Genomic DNA, 19,458 nt, shown 5'->3' with positions numbered 1-19,458 from the left:
TGATATCAATAAACATTGTTTTGGAAAAAACAACACACTGGGATTTGATTCAGTTTAATGAATTATTTGAGACAAAATGGATTGCAAGCCAGCCTTTCCTGGCAGGATCGGGGTTCCTTATAAACTAAACCTCCCATTTTAGTTCAACAAAAGAAATGGAAATAAAGCTGGCATTAAAACAAAGCTACTTTAAAATGAGAAATGTGATTATAATACCATCAACAACACATTTATTTTAATAAAATCCAGCCATATTAGGACAACAATAAAGCCAGACAGTCCATATTCGAAGTTGAATGATAAGCAGGTCTTTGAGACATTTAACTAGCAGCAACATAATTAAAAGGAGTTGTACCCTCACACAGTGCAGCTACAAATCTGTGGCACCATTACAACAAAATGAAGCCTTTGTGGCAAATAAATACATTTATCTCTTGACTGAGATCACCTCTAGTTTAGGAGTAAATTAACAGTGTTTGCAGCAGCGTAAACTATCAGCTGGAACAGTTATTTGTTTAGTTTTTTTGGTGTGTAAACCTTACCAGTTTATAGTCCAATATTTTCAGCTTATTGTTTTTGTACTATAAACACTTAGCATGTGTGGAGACCCATATAAGTCAGGGAGAGCCATTTCACTGTCCTTCTGTACACACATAGTTGAGGGGCAGTATGGATCTATGAAATAGGGGTGGATCAGCAGTCTCAAAAAATAATCCTATGATCCTGAAAAAAATATCTACAGGGTGCTTTCTCTAATACAGAGACACACAAACATAGTGTAGGTTGAGCTGCTTTCAAGGCTGAAGGAGAGGCGGACTGCTGGACGTCAGTGCAGAGGACAAATTAAACAGGATTTAAAAGAAATTTGATTTAAAAAAAAAAAAAAATGTTGGCCATTACGTACACTGCCATTCTAAAGTTTCGGAACCAACTACGTGGTCTTTTTTTTTTTTTTTTTTAAAACAATTGGAAATTCATCCTAAAAAAATCTTGTAATTATAAAATAAAGACTACGTGAACGGACAGTGACTTCCTGGTTTAATTTGAAACGGCCTTCATGTTGAGGACTCTGCCCTCAAGTCACTTTAAAGTAGCAGACAACACACCATACCATCGCTATGTCTATTTGTCTTACAGCTGTAGTAGTGTTTACAAACACTTTGTCTTAACAGAGTTGAGCCAATAGTGTCAAAAAGTAATATCAAATAGAATACAAATATATAGTATGTTGTCTGCAAAAGATACCCTATTATGGTGATCAAGAGCAAAGCTATTAACGAACACATTTCTGAATTACTTAATTTTAGATGTGATGAGTATTTAAAAAAAAATATAAAAAATAAAATAAAACTTGACTGGCAGTGTAGGTAAACAAAGACATGTTGTGCATGCATAATGGCTTCTCTTGTTAAAATGAACGCTTTAAAAAGCTCCTCTAATGAGGAGAGCTTGGGAGGGGGATGGGGGGGTGAGAGAGAGAGACAAACATAAAAAGGCCCTATTTGGCTTCAAGTCAAGGCGTCCTGGCTTTGGCTTTTAACAGGCTCCCATTGGCCCAACAGTCCCCATTCAGATTCAATGGTTTCTGGACTTTGGGTTGCTGTCTGCCTGGACAAGAGGAGAACCTTGTGGTTTGTGTAGCCATAGCTGCTGCTCACTCCACTGGGCTCTTCCTGTGACCAGTGCGACCCAAATTTCGGCAGGCTAAACTACCTGAAACAAACAAGAATGCAATTGATTGCAAAACATTTTTAACCTGCAGTGGTACACTTTTATAAATACTACCCATCTTATCAGGCTAAATAACCAAACACAGCAGACTGCCTCATCCTGATAAACCAAGCGCTGTATTTGCTTATTTATTTATTTGTATGATCACTCACAAAATGTTTTACTAAATAGAAAACAAAAGAAAGAAACAGGAGCAAAATGCTAAACATTAGCCCTAACATTAGCAAACGTGCAGTCCTGAGCCCAGAGAAATATGGATGAACCTGATGCGAACATTTCTTGCTCTCATTCTCTCTCAGCAGCCCTAAGACAAGACAGTTGACGCCCCGAAAAAAAAAAAAAAAAAAAAAAAAAAAAAAAACACATTAACTGTTTTTACCGAGACTAATTATTCTGTACAGAGCAATTTGTCTCCCTGAATTATAGACATATGCTTGGCTCAAACAAGTTGTTTGGGTTTGGCATATGGGAAAAAGATAACTCAATATTTTTTATGATAGGTGAGGTGCAGTATTTTAAAATCACGTCTTATATTCCAGGAAGTAATTTAAATTAAACAATAGGTACTATAAGTACAATTAGGTTCTATCACAGTGAAAGACTCATCACCTAAGGATTTTCAATTCAGGCAAAAAAGTACAGTAAATTTACATACCAGCTTGTGGACTTAACATCACATTTTGTTGCTTTCTCTTCTTCTCTTCTTGTATAGGTGAACCCTAAAAAAAGGAAGATAAACCGGGTCTAAGGTGTAGCAGTGTACATAAACGGTAGGGCTGTACAATATGAAGAAAATATTCAAATGTGATAATGTTGTTGAATATTTATTTCAACTAACAAAGTGTTTTTCACGACATGTCACAGCCTTTTGCAAAGCGTTTATTGCGGCAATTAATATCGCAATGAAGATTTAAAAAAATAAATAATTAATAACATTGTGCAGCCCTAATGAGTGGTGAGATCATACCTGTCTCTCCTTTTCTCTCAAATTCCTCAAGTGAGCTGAAGGGGTGGAAGAAAAGCCATCCATCTTCACATTTCCTGCCAAATGACAATAACATGAAGGAAATAAGTCAGTTGCTTCCTTAATCTTTATGAATAACATCAATGCATAATAACTTCTTGTACTTTATATTTTTGATGCAGTAGAATATAAAAGGAAACTATGGAGTTAAAAGAAATCTTTAAGAAGGGCTTAATGCAATTGAAAAAAAGAAGAAAAAAAACAAAACTGTACAGTACCTGCAGGGCTTCTGTACAGCTGACAGTCCCTCTTGATGTGGGAACTTGATCCACACAGGTAGCAGCAGCGCACCTCTAGTGCATCTCTTTTCCTCCAGTGCTCACTCTTGTGTCTGATCTGATCCTCTGCTGTGTCTCGCAAGTGCTCTGGCCTTCTCTCCGAGTCCCGCCTGTGTTTGGACCTGGGCCAAAAATGTAAACAATATTTGACAAACACGTAGCCCGATACATGGTGCAGATAAACTTTTATCTGCAAGTACACACTGTGATAAATTCAGAAGTGTATTGTGATTATACTGACTTTTTACGCATGGGGCAGTCTTTCATGAAGTGGCCGATCTTGCCACAGATGCGGCAGCAGCGATCATTGGGAGCCACTTTTCCCTCAGTGAGGACTTCAGGATCGAAGAAATACTCCTGGGACAAGTAAAGACAAATCACAATTGTAATGCTTGGATAATGTCACCACAATGCGCAAATGTGGTGTTTAGACAGCAAACACGAACCATCTGACTGGGGTACACGGGAGGAAAGGCTTTCACTGGTGTTCCAAACACTGTTCTGCCATTGATGAAAGCCTTCATGATGAAGTTAGTCACTGTTTTGATGACAGGAGACAACAAAATATATTAGAAAAGACACCAGGGACAAAGGCAATGAGACCACACAAGATACAGACTAGTGCTGTGCAATTAATCAAAATGTAAATCGTGATTATGATTTTGGCTCCCAATGATCACAAAAACAGAATTCTCAAGAAAGACTATTATTTAGCTAATTACGTTTTGCAAGTAAACTCTTATTTTCTCTTGTGTTCTGAATGAAAAAATAAAGTTTAAATAGGAAAAGTATTAAGGCAAATTTCACAGTTGTATGTGTTTTTTTTTTTTTTACTGTCGATTTAACTTTTTCCACATTTTTTTTTTAAGTTAAATAATTGCAACATCTTTCCAGAAGTCAACAAGTAATCGTGTTAAATTATTGTGATTTCAATATTGACCAAATTAATCGTGATTATATTTTTTCCCATAATCGAGCAGCCCTAATATGGACAGAAATAATCATACTTTTCCTGGAAAGACCAGCACCAAGATTATGATTCAGGTCAAACGGATCTGGAATATGAACAGAGAAGAGAAAGCAAGACAAATTAACAATGAAAAATATTTCATAGCAGCCATACACAGTCATTTTGATTCAGAAAACAAAACTAACAATACTTATCATTAAGAGCGATATATATTTATAAACTGGGTGGACAGCAGCATGTTATAGTACCAAAACAATTTTAAATTAACCTTTGTTGTTAGATAAGTTTAAAACAGGACACAATTTATTGCATCTGCCTGGTGCAATAATAGTTATATGCTTCTGTGTTTTACATACGTCTGGAGCCTGAGTTTGTTACACAAGCTGACCTTCAATGACAATGTATTTGGACGTCCACTGCTTGTTGAAGGTGGTGAGGCAGCTGTGCAGACGGATACAGACGACATGCTCTCTGAAGTCAAAGTCCTCGGTATAAAAGCGGAGCAGGCCGAGCCACAGCTCCCCCACCGTCTCAGTGTTCTTCCCATAATGTGGCCAGCAACTGGCCTGCAGGACAAAGAAGTCAAGATTAATGTGTTATTAAGACAAGGTGTGATGTGCATATTTACTCAAATGTATACAGGGGCACTCATATGTAAAAGAAATACAAAATACTCACAAGGGATTTTAGGTCATCAAAGAAGTACACATTCCAGCCTTCAACTAGCACCTCCGGCTTCTTCTTTCCATCATAAATCTGCAACAAACAGTTGAGACATTCAGAAAAATATGCATATTCTTGGCAATAGTGTAATAACTTCGTCTTTATGAAGTTATTACCTCTATAGAAAAGGCCCAAAATCTGGTGGAGTTTGGGATGTCAAATACCAAAATCATGAAAAAGATTAGATTTTAGAAGAGCCTGCATAAAGAGATTCTATAAAGTCAATCTTAGTTTGCTTTTAAAAGTTTAAACTAAAACTGTGTTCAGACTGGAGGGATAAAATAAAGTTTCTGGGATAGTTTAAAATGGAAACAAAAGAATAACCTTTTATTTTTTATTTTATACACGTCAGTACCTCTTGCAGCACAGGGATAACTGGTGGATTTCTCTGCTGGAGAAAGAACAGCACCATGAGGGTGTAAGCGTAGGACGAGAGGCTACCACGTGAAGCATCCCCAATGTCACACATCTGTAATGGGACAATAAGAAATAGGATGGTTATAATAATTAATACATTGTTTCCCATACATAGGTTTTACTTGGGCACATCGCCCAGGTAGATTGAGACCCGCCCAGGTAGATAACATCCAAATTACATTCAATGTATTTTATACAGAGCACACAGACCAGCGGCCTCCAGCCCCTCCCCCTTGTGAAGCTGCGCTCCACGTGCATGACAGCGCCAACGCTTTACTTCAGGCTCAGAGGCTATCGTTAGTAGTAGCATGCTGCTGCTGGTCTTGCTGTGGGATTAACTGTATTAACAAACTGTAGAAATGACGCAGCCACACCGCTGTCGGGGATTCTCCCTGAACGTAATTTATCAGAGTTTGGTTGTTACCCCTGTCCGCAGCAGTCTCCTCCACTCCATATCTATGGATATATATATATAATGGAGCTAACCTCTAACCGAGCTAATCGTTGCCAATTTAGCCTATAGTTGTTGTTTTCCGTGCCTGAATTCTTTAACTGTATTTATGGACTTGAGCCCAAATAAAACCTGAGTTTTTATTATGTTGGCTGTAAAAGTTTTAAACTACAACCAGGGCATGAAATTAACACCCGCCAAATTGGCGGGTGTTAATTTCAATTGGCGGGTAACACTGTCAATCTACCTGCCACTTTGGCGGGTAGCCAATGAGAATTGAGTGATTCAGATGCGTAACTATCGGTAAGCAGGGTACGTGGTTGCTTACGGGCCTGATCCAATCAGGGGCCCGCATCACTGGAAGACATTGATCAACAAGCCACTGACAGATATGTTCATATTTGATTCATTCAATAAATGATTATTTCCGGTCTTAAATCCACCAGCCGTTCTCATATTATACCAACATCATCAACCTGAGTCTTTTTGGTAAGGTTCCTAGAAAATCTTTTTTTTTTTTTTATTTAAAACTATACAAAAAAAGTTGCAACTTTTTTGCAACAACTCATGTGTTATGGTCCACATTCACCAGTGTTTTTTTGTTGTTGTGGTGCGCGTAGGCTACTCCTGATTTTGTCAGTCCTCTCATCTCTTATATGCAGTGGCGTAACGAGCCAAGACCGGACGCCTATGCAGGATTATCAAGACGGGCCCCACTACTACAGCACGTGATGACGGCGCAATGTCCATGAGTAGGTTACCATGAATAGGACAGGACAGAATCATAGAGACACAGCAAGTCCGGTTTTTCACCTTTTATGAAGCACAAAAAACTGGCTGGTAAAAAGTCACTTTGGCTGGTGGATTTAAAAATCCACCTGCCAAAGTGGCTGGTGGTCAAAAAAGTTAACTTCATGCCCTGACTATAACTCAGAGTTGTTTGAATGACAGAAATCTTCAGATGAGATCTTAATGAATGCAACAAGGACATGTATAGTGGCCTACAAAACTGGGTTTACGATCCCCAAACATGGATTAAAAACACTTTAAAAAACTAACAATGATCTAACAAAATTACAGAAAAATGGTTTTAACTTTAGATAGCCTTAGTCTTATATGATTTAACAGGAATTAGAGAGGAGACAGAGTTGAGATTTTTGTAACTTGACATGTAACTTTCTATATAGATCATAGTATTAAGGTTAAGTTACATATAATAGCCTATTTGGGCTCCGGGTAATCAGGTATTTTATCTGCTGAACCATAACTTTTCACAAACCAACCAGATTTAAATGACAAAGCTCATCATGGCTACACTTCATCTGTATCTGTATAATATTTTAGGCTGATATGTTTAATAGTATCTGTTAGTTATGTAGCCTAGTCATTGTTGTCAATAAATAGTTCATAAACGTTCCTTTGACTAGTTTTTAATGAACCCAGCAATCACGTGCCGCCACATCCTGAACCACCCACCACCACAAGTAAATTCTTAACCTGTGGGAAAACACTGTAATACAATATATCATAGGACACTGAAGACATACAAAGACACCTTGAGTGTCAAAAGCCCACTCACCTTCGCAAAAACCTTCATGACGTAACAGAGGATCTTCACCCTTCTGTCAATGGCGGCATACGAAGCTAGCAGGTTTGTGTTGTGCAGGGCCTGAAAAAGAAAAAGATTTGTAAAGCATGAAAAGTATGATACGTTATTCAATAGCAAATGTAAGACAAAATAAAAACTGGAAAAAAAAAAAGGGAGAAAGAGCCTTACCAGGGTGTTGTAGAGGCTAATGTCTCCCTCCAGGCCAGTGCGAACATGGTAGAACTTCACGATTGGTACTTTTGCTGTGGTGATGGGCAGGATGTTCTTCAGACCTGGTGACAGCGTGCAGATGCGGAAACAGGTAAAAATGGATACACTGACATTTTGTGATCTATAAATCTTTACATTTAAATTTTTGAGGAATTTGTCAAACGAAGAGAAACCATTATTTGACCATTAGCTTTCATTAAATAACTTGTTACCATGACCTCCAAATGGAAACAAATGGAAACAAAATGGAATGGCTGCCAGCTGAGAAACTATTATTACTTCATAAACCTTTAGAACCTCCTGTAAGCCAGTGGAAGTACATAAACAGGTGCAGGTGGGTCAGCTCAAATGTATTGTTAAACCAAAGTTAAAATGGTTCTTTGGAGAGTGTCTCTTCATCTGAACAGAAGGCCTGAGGGTAAAGGGTGTTGTATGCTGCACAGATTGTAATCTTGGCCTTCAAAAATAAAACTGCCTTAACTTATTACTTACCTGGATGTTTCTTCAGCAGTCTTGCCAAACTTTCAATGATGCTGATGCAGTCAACATCCTGTGGAAGACATTCATGAACCGAGTCCAGTTTTAGGGATTAGATATTACAATGAATCACGCTAACAAATGCCTCATCATTTAATTCTCAAAATTATTGTAGCAGAAACACGGAATACCAACAAAACTTGTTTCCTGTTTCCATACAATACTCAAGTCAATAAACTAAACACATTCAAGTTTCTGAATTAGGTCATGTTGCCAAAATTATATTTCCACAACAATTACGTCTCAGTACTTGCAATAAGTTTAAAATGTTACTTACATCTATGGTCTCCTGTCCCTCAAGCACCATACAGATGTCGAGGTCACTCTGTCTGAAGCCAAAGCCATTTTTGGATGATCCAAACAGTTGGAGCTTAGCTCCTGTCCCATCACAAAACATGATGTGTCAGTTTCATCATAAGCGTGTACTCGGTTATAATATCTTAGTGGTTAATGGGCAATTGAATAAAATGCACTGTCATGCATTATCATCATGCTAGTTTAAGTTTGGAAATACTAAAAGATGCTAAACAGTGAAGATGGTGGTTTACTTTACCAGCAAACTGTCGTCTGACAAAGGTCTCCAGGTCTTGAAGGATGTGTTCTCTTACACCCACTTCCAGTTCATCTGGGGCAAAGTCAGCTAAAAAAGAAACAGACCCATCATCAGATCTGACCAAAGTCATAGACTTTATTTTAATGATTTCAACTGTAATGATGGCAATTACACCACACAATAGTGGTCAATATGAGAAACCGAGAGGATGTCATTGGAAAGAAATGTGCACGTTATGTAAAACCGGTTTTAAAAATAGTACTCATTCTATATGCATGGCAATCCATCACTGTTGTACGCTGCTGGTACATAGCATATGGTGAGTAAAAAATACTTTGATTTAAGTAACTTAACCGGTGCTCTGGTTTATTGGCATGTCTTTAAACCAATCACAATCGTCCGCTGCAAAATAGCCTCGGGAAGGAACTTGTTATGGCGGAACATGTGTACGTTCAAAGGTTGTTTTAGTTGTGCAACAGAAAACTCAGAATGGACAGAGCCTAGCTAGAGGTCTGGATTTACCCTGCAGAGATCTGAGGAGCAGTTAACAACAGTCCTCATAAATCACCCCAAGCTTAAAATTCCAACACAAAGAAAGCAATAGGTAACGGAAATACGGCCGAAAAGAAGGGCATAACGGCGGAATTTCTGGGGGAAACGGGGCTATCCCGGAAGTGGAAAGCAGTGGATATAGACTACATGCAACATTGAGGTCATTAGCTCAAGCCCTTTTAATACACATTGGGACTCATGCAAGAACCACTCAAAGTTATTGTTTAACCGTGGATTTCCACCAGATGCGGAACGGCTCCATTAAAGCGGAGTCATTAGGTTTCCATTAAAGTCAATGTGTGTATTTGAACTGGCTGCAAAATGGCTGCGTTCCAACTCAGGCACAGCCCTCCGCAGCAGAGCAGAGCTTCTATTTTTGCCGGACGCCGGAGAGCTCCACAGCAATTCAGCACACGGCAGATAGTGCGGGAAAGGAAGTCCGGGACAGGAAGTCGAGCACAGAATCAAAATAAACATCCTGTTAATTTTCAAAATAAAATACACCGTGCTCACGGCGGACCATATTTCCCTGCACTACACCTTGAAAACACAGCACAGTTGTTTCCCCTCTACTCCTCTGGATGGAAACTAACTGTTGTTGGTTTTGTGGCTCTATTCTACGTGAATTTGCAAGAACTTGTGGGTCCTCGTGACTACAGCTGTCAGTCACGAACTGCATTTTGACGCAGATTGCAGATTGACAGACGGCAGATCATGCAACAGACACACAGCGGAACCGGTCCACAGCCGTTACGCATGTGGAAATCCAGAGTAAGTGGCAAGTACAAGGGTTTAATAAAAACTCTGAAGTGGGCGAGACTGGTGATATGAGCCAGGTACTGGTAATCTTGACTTTCTTTGGAACATTTGGGAATTTGGATTTAAATTGGTTACTAAAATCTAAATAAATAAAATTGAGAAAAAAAAAAAAGGATTGAAAAAAAAAAAAAAAAAAGCCCCAATATGTTTATGACACATTTAAAAAGATAAAATGCAATGAAAGCTTAATTTAAAACTGTTTCGTGTAAAAAGAAAAATGCATACATGCTCTTTCCTTGTGTAATAGCATTTCCCTTGTAATACCGCTTTTCAAATCAAATTAAAGTAATGAGAAATCGGATGTCAGTAAGATACAAGTGGGTGGCATTTCATTTCATTGCTGTTATTGTATTTACAGTGGGGAGAACAAGTATTTGATACACTGCCGATTTTGCAGGTTTTCCTACTTACAAAGCATGTAGGGGTCTGTAATTTTTATTATAGGTACACTTCAACTGTGAGAGACGGAATCTAAAACAAAAATCCAGAAAATCACATCGTATGATTTTTAAATAATTTGCATTTTATTGCATGACATAAGTATTTGATCACCTACCAACCAGTAAGAATTCCGGCTCTCACAGACCTGTTAGTTTTTCTTTAAGAAGCCCTCCTGTTCTCCATTCATTACCTGTATTAACTGCACCTGTTTGAACTTGTTACCTGTATAAAAAGACACCTGTCCACACACTCAAACAGACTCCAACCTCTCCACAATGGCCAAGACCTGAGAGCTGTGTAAGAACATCAGGGATAAAAATTGTAGACCTGCACAAGGCTGGGATGGACAATAGGCAAGCAGCTTGGTGAGAAGGCAACAACCATTGGCGCAATTACTAGAAAATGGAAGTTCAAGATGACGGTCATTCTCCCTCGGTCTGGGGCTCCATGCAAGATCTCACCTCGTGGGGCATCAATGATCATGAGGAAGGTGAGGGTTCAGCCCAGAAGTACACAGCAGGACCTGGTCAATGACCTGAAGAGAGCTGGGACCCCAGTCTCAAAGAAAACCATTAGTAACACACTACGCTGACATGGATTAAAATCCTGCAGCGCACGCAAGGTCCCCCTGCTCAAGCCAGCGCATGTCCAGGCCCGTCTGAAGTTTGCCAATGAGGAGAAGGTCATGTGGTCTGATAATACAAAAATAGAGCTTTTTGGTCTAAACTCCACTCGCTGTGTTTGGAGGAAGAAGGATGAGTACAACCCCAAGAACACCATCCCAACCGTGAAGCATGGAGGTGGAAACATCATTCTTTGGGGATGTTTTTCTGCAAAGGGGACAGGACGACCGCACCGTATTGAGGGGAGGATGGATGGGGCCATGTATCGCGCAATCTTGGCCAACAACCTCCTTCCCTCAGTAAGAGCATTGAAGATGGGTTGTGGCTGGGTCTTCCAGCATGACAACAACCCGAAACACACAGCCAGGGCAACTAAGGAGTGGCTCTGTAAGAAGCATCTCAAGGTCCTGCAGTGCCCTAGCCAGTCTCCAGACCTGAACCCAATAGAAAATCTTTGGAGGGAGCTGAAAGTCCGTATTGCCCAGCGACAGCCCCGAAACCTGAAGGCTCTGGAGAAGGTCTGTATGGAGGAGTGGGCCAAAATCCCTGCTGCAGTGTGTGTGCAAACCTGGTCAAGAACTACAGGAAACATATGATCTCTGTAATTGCAAACAAAGGTTTCTGTACCAAATATTAAGTTCTGCTTTTCTGATGTATCAAATACTTAGGTCATGCAATAAAATGCAAATTAATTACTTAAAAATCATACAATGTGATTTTTGTTTTAGATTCCGTCACTCACAGTTGAAGAGTACCTATGATTAAAAATTACAGACTTCTACATGCTTTGTAAGTGGGAAAACCTGCAAGTGGCAGTGTATCAAATACTCTCCACTGTATCTCTGACCCAAATGCAATCACATACTGTATCACTCACTGTAGCACTGCTCACAGACTTTGTTAAGGACACTAACAAACTCTGGTGTTATTGGAGGCAAAGGATCCAGCAGCACTTTCTTGAAATCTTCCGGACAGTCTTTCTTCAGATGTCCATCACGCTTGCACAAGCTGCACACCACCATATGTGACTAAGAGAGATTGAAAGGAATTTAATGATGATTCACACAGGCTTATTTGCCACAGTTTGTCTGTTTAACTTCCAGTAACCTACAACCTAAATATTAAAAACCCAAAACGGATTTAAAATGTCCACTTAAGTTCGAAATGTGTTATTCCTTTTTTTACATATTCATAAGAACTGGGGAATTACTTTCCAGGGGAGGTATTCATAAAAACTGTACATAAAGTGAAAACAAATAGGAGGCTACACTTACCTTGCCTCTGGTGAAAGCTTGCCTGGTGAACTCATAACACCGTCTCTTCTGTTGTTGGCCTTTACTTTCTGGGCCCTCATACTTAGTTGTATCCTTTAAAGGTTGAGGTGAGAGACTCACAGGTGCCAACTCCAACTCTTCCTCATCCATTGAACCAGGTGTGTCCAAATCTGGACCCTCCTCATCAGACAAAAGCTCCTCCCCTGAGATCTCGTCCACTGGGAAAATGTCCTCATCCTCTGTGGTGAAGCTGTCCAAGTGATGTCTGTTATGGGTGCCCACATCAATATCCTCATCCTCAGACACACTGCTTTTGCCCAGGTCCACTTTCTCCTTCTCTCGTTCTTCATCTGAGTCACTATATTCTTCAACTTCCTCCTCTTCCTCAATAATGCAATCAGAGTCTTCTGGACCGTTTTCTGCAGCTTTAGGTTGATTTGCTTGTTGTGGCTGAAGACTGAGCTGGCTGAAATCTGACAGGCATGTAATCTCTTCATTCAGAGCCTCGTCCTTTGCCCCTTGAATGGGTCCATGCTTTGCCTTTGTCTTGTGATTAGGAGCTGGTGTGTTGAGTGGCAGTGCAAAGTACTTGTATGTGTTTTTGAGGCAGTGGATGATGTACTCGTACATTTGCTGGCTGTTCACTGTGCGAGCCACATTTCTCTTTACAGCAAACGGGTCTGAACACCGAAACAGACAAACAGACATTACTTAGTTAAAACCATTTAAGAGTAATCCCTCTATGTATTCAACAGAAATGTAGATATGTTCATTTAAAAATATGAAAGACAAGGTTGGGTAGCATTTGGAGTCAGCCTATCAACAAAACCTCCAAATTCCACTTGCAAAATCAACAGTGTTCCATTAATGGCTGGGATAGAATTAAAATCATGGAACGTGAAATGGCAAATGTGGCATTTCATTGCAGATTGTTTATTTCAACCTGGGAATTAGCAACCTTCAAATTCAGTCTACAAAATGAGAAAGTTTCACACCCTCCACAGCGATGCGTTTCTTTGGCCAGTCTTTCATCTCTCGGGAGAGGACAGGGCTCGTCCGTACACTGATTACATTGTCAGCCAGGTTGAACTCCAGCGAGTAGAATCGAAGCATTTCCACCCAGAGAAGCCCGACTTCCACAGGCGGGTGAGGGCTCTGAAACACCAGCGGAACCTGCAAGGACACACCGACAGTAATTAAACTACATGATTTTTTTTTTGGTGAAAATAAAAAGCATCTAATCTAGAAAAAGCACATTAACCATAGAAAACTATAAAATCAATATATCAAACTGTCAAAAATAAGGAACCAACACGCTTTCCTAAAAAAAAAGAAATACATCAGTGTCTTCATGATTACCTTTCCCTTTATACACGAGCCCTCTGCTGGCTGTTCTTTGGAGGAAGGGGTGTAAGCCCAGTGTAAATGTCCATCCTCTGTATGCGTGAGATTGTAGTCCGACAGCCTGCTATTCAAAAACACCTTAATCCCAAAACAATCAGATGATTAGATTAGTTTCAACCTATGGCCAATGCTGATATTTATACTGTATATTTTCTTTCAGGTTAAAACACACCTCTTGTTTCAGGTAGGTAGGCAAGAGGGGCTTTTTGCGCTGCTGTAAGAAGTAGATAACCATGAGGGCGAAGACATACGGTGGCAGCCCACCTTCCTCTGCTCGGTCAATCTTACAGATCTAAGCCAGAAGCAGTAAAAAGACATGTTAAAAACAAAATGTGATGTTAAAAATAATAAGGATGTACTGAGCGGGTTTTACCAGTTGCCTGACTAATGTGAGCAACAGGTCAGGGTCTCAACTGGAAACATACCTGGGCCCAGCGTCTAAGGCCCAAAACCAGTGGGAGGAGGAGATCCTCCCGACTGGATAGAGCAGAAAGATAAGAGGTGGTTTGGAACGCATTTTCATTCCCTGCGCTCACTTTGCACATCAGGCCACTGTTGAGAAAAACAACAGTTTTTGTGTACTTGTGCATGTAGTAATGTAACCCTGATATGAGTAATTATCTTTCTTCTCTAAGGATGCAATCACCTAACCCTGACCCATTCTGGTAGTTTCCTAATGTCTTGATTAATTACTAACCTGAATATCTCAAAAGATTATTTCTTTAAAAGTAAATCACAGAGTTTGATTCCTAAATTAGACATGCAAATAATCTAGGAAGTTAACAACCCTTGGAGATACCCACCTCTCTTTTTCTTTGCAGATGACCACAGGCACCCTGGCATGAAAATCAGCTTCCATATCAACAAAAATAGCTGGAGGACACAACAAGACTTGTTAAATTTAAAACTTCTATGACTCTAACACACGATTGATTTTCCTATGGTGGAATTTTTGTGTTTTAACAATTACGGTTAAATGAATAAGAGGTGACTTACGGCTCACAGAGAGGCTCTCCTTGACCAACAACAGGACATCTGGTTGATGCATCTGTGAATGCATTCCATTTCAAAGTCTTTATATAACATAAATACGATATCAAATGCAAAATAGTTGTAATTGCAATGTAAACACAACCATAATGCCATAACTGTCCCTTTCTCTAGGTAAAGATTGCCATGAAGTCATACTGGTGTGAATGAATATATAACAACAATATGAACAACAGTCTTATCCAACTGAACTGCACCCTGTAAATAAAAGCTGTTGATGTTGTATTGTTTGTTGTCGTTTTTTTTCCACTGAGGAGGTGTGGGAATGTTATTGAAAAATTGTGCGAAAACACAATTAAAAAGTGTTCAAAAAACTTCATCAACAAAAAATAAAACTGTATTCACACTATCGAACTCACACTGGGCTACTCACGTGAGGTGGATACTGAATGTCAATGTTGACATCCGAATCTTTAAATCCAAACTTCGTGCAAGATGATCCATATAGCCTGAGCCTGATCTCTACAGATGAGAGAAAGAGATATGGAACAATGTTATTAACATTAGAACATAAAGACACATAATAATGAACTGATGTAAAGCCTAAGAGCCAATATCCTGTTTGCTACAAAGCAATATCATGATCAAGAAGAATTCAGATCATGTCTCTGTGCCCAAACGAATATTTCGTCCATGGGTGACTTACCAGGCAGGACAGACAGGAGGAGGTCTTGCATCATGGAGACAACACATTGTCTCGTCTCAACATCCTGGTCATTCATCCCGTGTTCCCGGACAACAGCCTCTAGTGCAGCACTAACTGCACTGACCTGCTCTGGACCAGGAGGCAGAATCTCAGTCAGCATCACTTGCTCTTGCTTCTCCTATAAACACAAACACAAGCAAATAGGGTTTTAACACAGTTTTTAATGCATAAAAACTATAACTGCACAATGGCAGTATGGTAGCATCATCAGATCTACAAACATTTACGGTGATCATCTAAATAGTGTTTTGTATAAGAAGACTATTCCTTACCCTGGCCCTTCTCTTGTGCCGTTTGTCTCTAATATGTCTGTAAGCGTCAGACACAGACTCCAGCAGAACATCACACAGAGCGCAGGTGTAAAGTGCACCAGGGTTGCTGTGGGACCTCTGAACCATTTGAAAAAAGGAGGAAAGTGCAGACATCAGACAACAGCTACAACAATTATACTGTTACAGATCTTAACTCCGATGTACCTCATAAACAACAGCAACTTTAATTAAAGAAAGATTGCCTAATCAGGTTTAACTACTCTTAAAAGACATATCAAAGCAAATTAGGTCTGCAACTAACTATTTTTCATAATTGATTAATATGCAGATTATTTTCTCTATTGATCGCATGGTCTATAAAACATCAGAAAACAGTGAAAGACTCAATACAATGCTTGAAGAAAAAAAAAAAAAATGACTGAAATAATCGATTAACTGAAAAATGATTGGAGCAAAAGCAACTTCTACATATGGCTGTGTACTTGGGCTATCACGCAGACAGCCTGTACCTTCTTCAGGCTGTAGATCTCATCTCGGTTAAGCCGCCTCTCTGCCTGCTGTAGGCTGTGCAGCTCTTTAGCGGAGAGTGTGGACTCTTCAATCACTGGGCCCCTGTTCTCTTCAGCATAAGCTTTATTCTTGTTTCTGTTTCTCCGTCTTCTCCCTTTTGGAAGTAAGAAATGCATGTGTCAAACATGTGTTGAATATGTTTTTTTTGTGGAGATAGAGTTAATCAGTAATATGCATGTCATTGATGATGGAGTACAAGTACCAGTTCTTACAGTCAGACTCAAGCTAGATTTTAATATATACAGTACATCACTGTGATCAGGATCGGAGTTGAAGGGGAGTAACAAATCATGATGAAACACATTTTTAAAAGGTGTCCATTAAGACTTTTAGTTTTTAAGTGGGAATAATCCTGTAAGTGTTCCACTCTTTCCCAAGCGTCTCATCTCACCTGATTTATGACCATTTCCATCAGTGTCCTCTCTTCCACCCTGCTCCCTGTCTTCCTTTGGACCTTCTCCCTGGGTACTTCTCCAGTGCTGCTGCGAGCTCTCTCTCCAGTTATCTTCTCGACTCCCACCACTGTTCTCAGGACCGGAGAACCACCGGAGGTCATCTTTCTGCGATGGGCTGTGACCACCTCTGAATCCACCAGGGGAGTAGCTGAGCGGCCCCAGGCCTCCCTTCTTGGGACTGGCCCGGTAAGGCCCGCCTGGGTTCTTGCCCTGCTGACCTCCCTCTGATCTGTAGTTCTGTCCTCGACCCTGGTCCTGTGTCCTCCAGCTTTCCGCTCTCTCTGCTCCTGCTCCCCTGTCCCAGCCACCTTGCCTAGCCCAGTAAGGCCTGCCGGAGTTTTCCATGGTTCACTTATGCTAAAACTGCAGAATGAAATGTTCTGTTAATATGGAAATAGTCCACATTAGGGCGGCACAATATATCTTTTTTTTTTTCCTTCATCGCATATATATATATATATATATATATATATATATATATATATATATATATATATATATATATATATATATATATATATATATATATATAAAAGCTGCAACATATCGCGATTGACACTACGAATTTTTTTTGTGTTAGTTGAAAGAAAACATCAGTACAAAACTGCAAATTAAAATATAACACGTTTTTAAGTGGTGCCTTTTATGTTCAATAAAAGAATATTAGAAATTATTTCCTTTAATGTTTTAAATTCAACAAGCAATTTGTTGTACTTTAGAAGAAATCTGAAAGCAAGAGAAGGGCAGAACTAAGTACACTTTAATTAGTTTGTTTATAGCAAGTAATATCATTATCGTGATATTCAACAACGTTATCACATATGGCATATTTTCCTCATATCGTGCAGCCCTAGAAACATCCTTGACAAACTGTATGTCAACCGGATCATATGCCTATTTTTGACTTCGGAAAATGCCCTTTATTTGGAGCAGCAGCATGCGTTATTAGATGCCTGTGTATTTGTGCATAAACTTTCATTAGCTGCAACTGTTCAGTTTTCACCGCTCATCATGTAATTCAGACCTGACTGTTGCACAACTTTGATAGATAGATAGATATAAGGAAATCAAGGTAATTAAGGTTTGCAGCAACAATTCTAACTTAAGTGGGTTGAGCCAACAGATAACTAGTGATAAATTGTGTAATTTTAGCCCCCTGTAATATAGTTGTCTGACTTCTGCAAACTAAGGTTAACAGACTTTTATTGGCTTTGAACGTTGACTGGTCTAACCTGTGGCTCTAAACCGTGGAAAAACTAACGTTAACAGTATTGCTTCTAATGTTACCAAACCTATCACTAACTTTCGTTAATATAACATCATCGTAAGGTTAATTGAGGGGACTGTGTATGCACAAATGTAACGTTAGTCAGAGACTCAAGAACCCTGGCTAACGTTAACTTTAACGTTGGCCAACTTTAGGAGCTTGTTATTGCATGGTGTTAGCATAAGCTAGCTTACTAGCTTATGCGGTCTGATGTGCCTCTAACGCTACTTCTTCCTCTTCCTCGAGTTAATGGTGTATAACTTTATCACGCATGTAGCCAACACACCGTCAACAAATTAGTGTAAATCAACCAATTTAACGTTAGCTAACTTGCCACATATAGCCTAACCAGCTAACGTTACTGTTAGCTAACGTTATTTCTATTTAGCTTACTAGCTAGCTAGCTAAATACAACACCTAAACGAACGTTAGCTAGCCTAGCTAGCTAGCGTTATTGTTTATATCAGTTGTTTTTTTTCAAGCTGCTCAGCCTGCAGCTGCGTCAAATGCAGTCATCGGTAAAATGTCAGCAGAATATAACAACCAGCAGTATTATTCAATAAAATACCTTTAGAAAGTGAGCAGAGAGCATACTTGAAGCCTTGCTCAGGTCTGACTTGGCATGATCGCTCGTCTTGCACTGGAGTTTGAAAGATGACGTCTGTTTTGTAATCGTCAGTGCCGCACACCGCAACGTCACGACAGGTCCCTCTGATTTATTAGACAATTAACCATTTTGTGTATTTTTGTTTATATGTTATTTATGTGTATGCATATTTTAAGTGATTAGACAAAATCATTTTAACAGTACAATAATTATTAGTTACTAAATATATTATATAATTAACTGCACACTAACGTTAGCGATTTGAAACGTCAGTAGAACTTCTAAAACTAAAATTGAAGATGTTATGTCATTATTATGGATACAAAATGACATAACCTCAGTCAGAGGATCTTTAGCTCAGTCTTTTTTTGCCTCAATCTTCACCTTTTAATGTTTTACTATTTTCAGACCTTCCTTAAATTTGCATAATAAACATAAAAAAAAGTTTTGTTTTGGTGTTTTCTTTGTATGTCAATAATACATTTTAGTAAAAAATAATTAGGAAATAACCTTTTATACCCTTACAAACAATAGGCCTATACATTTTAATTCACATAGGCCTACATACAGGCACATAGTGTTCAGTTATTTATTGTCAAATGTAGCCTAAAACATGTAAACTACAGCAATTTCACATGTTCAAACAGAAAATTTACATTTGATGAATCCTTTCATTCACACACTCTTTTAAGGAAGGATATGTTATTTTGTTTCATGAAATAGGCCAGCAGACAGAAAAAAAGTATAGCCTAACATATGGTTCAAGGTTTAGGTTAATTAAGTCCTACATGGGACAAGTGATTAGTGTTTACCCTCGGTTGCCTCGGCGACGGGAGAAAGGTGCGCTGCAGGAGCGGGGATAACCCCGGGAAAACTGACGTAACCAGACGGAACTCCCCTCACCCACAATCAACA

General features: G+C 39.3%; 1 protein-coding gene across 1 annotated transcript; it reads right to left on the bottom strand.

Annotated features, from left to right (window-relative positions):
• Positions 1 to 38: 38 nt before the first annotated feature.
• On the bottom strand, positions 39 to 18,607 carry tut7 (terminal uridylyl transferase 7). Its single transcript, XM_028578482.1, has 29 exons — positions 18,505 to 18,607; positions 16,606 to 17,032; positions 16,154 to 16,308; positions 15,645 to 15,761; positions 15,313 to 15,490; positions 15,040 to 15,128; positions 14,613 to 14,664; positions 14,420 to 14,489; positions 14,042 to 14,168; positions 13,789 to 13,908; positions 13,572 to 13,694; positions 13,208 to 13,385; positions 12,213 to 12,892; positions 11,816 to 11,966; positions 8,504 to 8,590; positions 8,228 to 8,328; positions 7,906 to 7,963; positions 7,372 to 7,475; positions 7,174 to 7,263; positions 5,082 to 5,195; positions 4,682 to 4,759; positions 4,392 to 4,569; positions 4,041 to 4,088; positions 3,480 to 3,571; positions 3,275 to 3,390; positions 2,974 to 3,155; positions 2,699 to 2,772; positions 2,387 to 2,450; positions 39 to 1,713 (listed from the first exon to the last, which is right to left on the bottom strand). The coding sequence occupies exons 2-29, from the start codon at positions 17,012 to 17,014 to the stop codon at positions 1,655 to 1,657; spliced, it is 3,894 nt and encodes a 1,297-aa protein (XP_028434283.1). The 5' UTR covers positions 17,015 to 17,032; positions 18,505 to 18,607; the 3' UTR covers positions 39 to 1,654.
• Positions 18,608 to 19,458: the final 851 nt, after the last annotated feature.

This window comes from Perca flavescens, chromosome 5, assembly GCF_004354835.1.
Source record: "Perca flavescens isolate YP-PL-M2 chromosome 5, PFLA_1.0, whole genome shotgun sequence".
NCBI lineage: Eukaryota > Metazoa > Chordata > Actinopteri > Perciformes > Percidae > Perca > Perca flavescens.
Note: the sequence above shows the minus strand (reverse complement) of the source record. Positions and strands in the feature narration are given on the sequence as shown.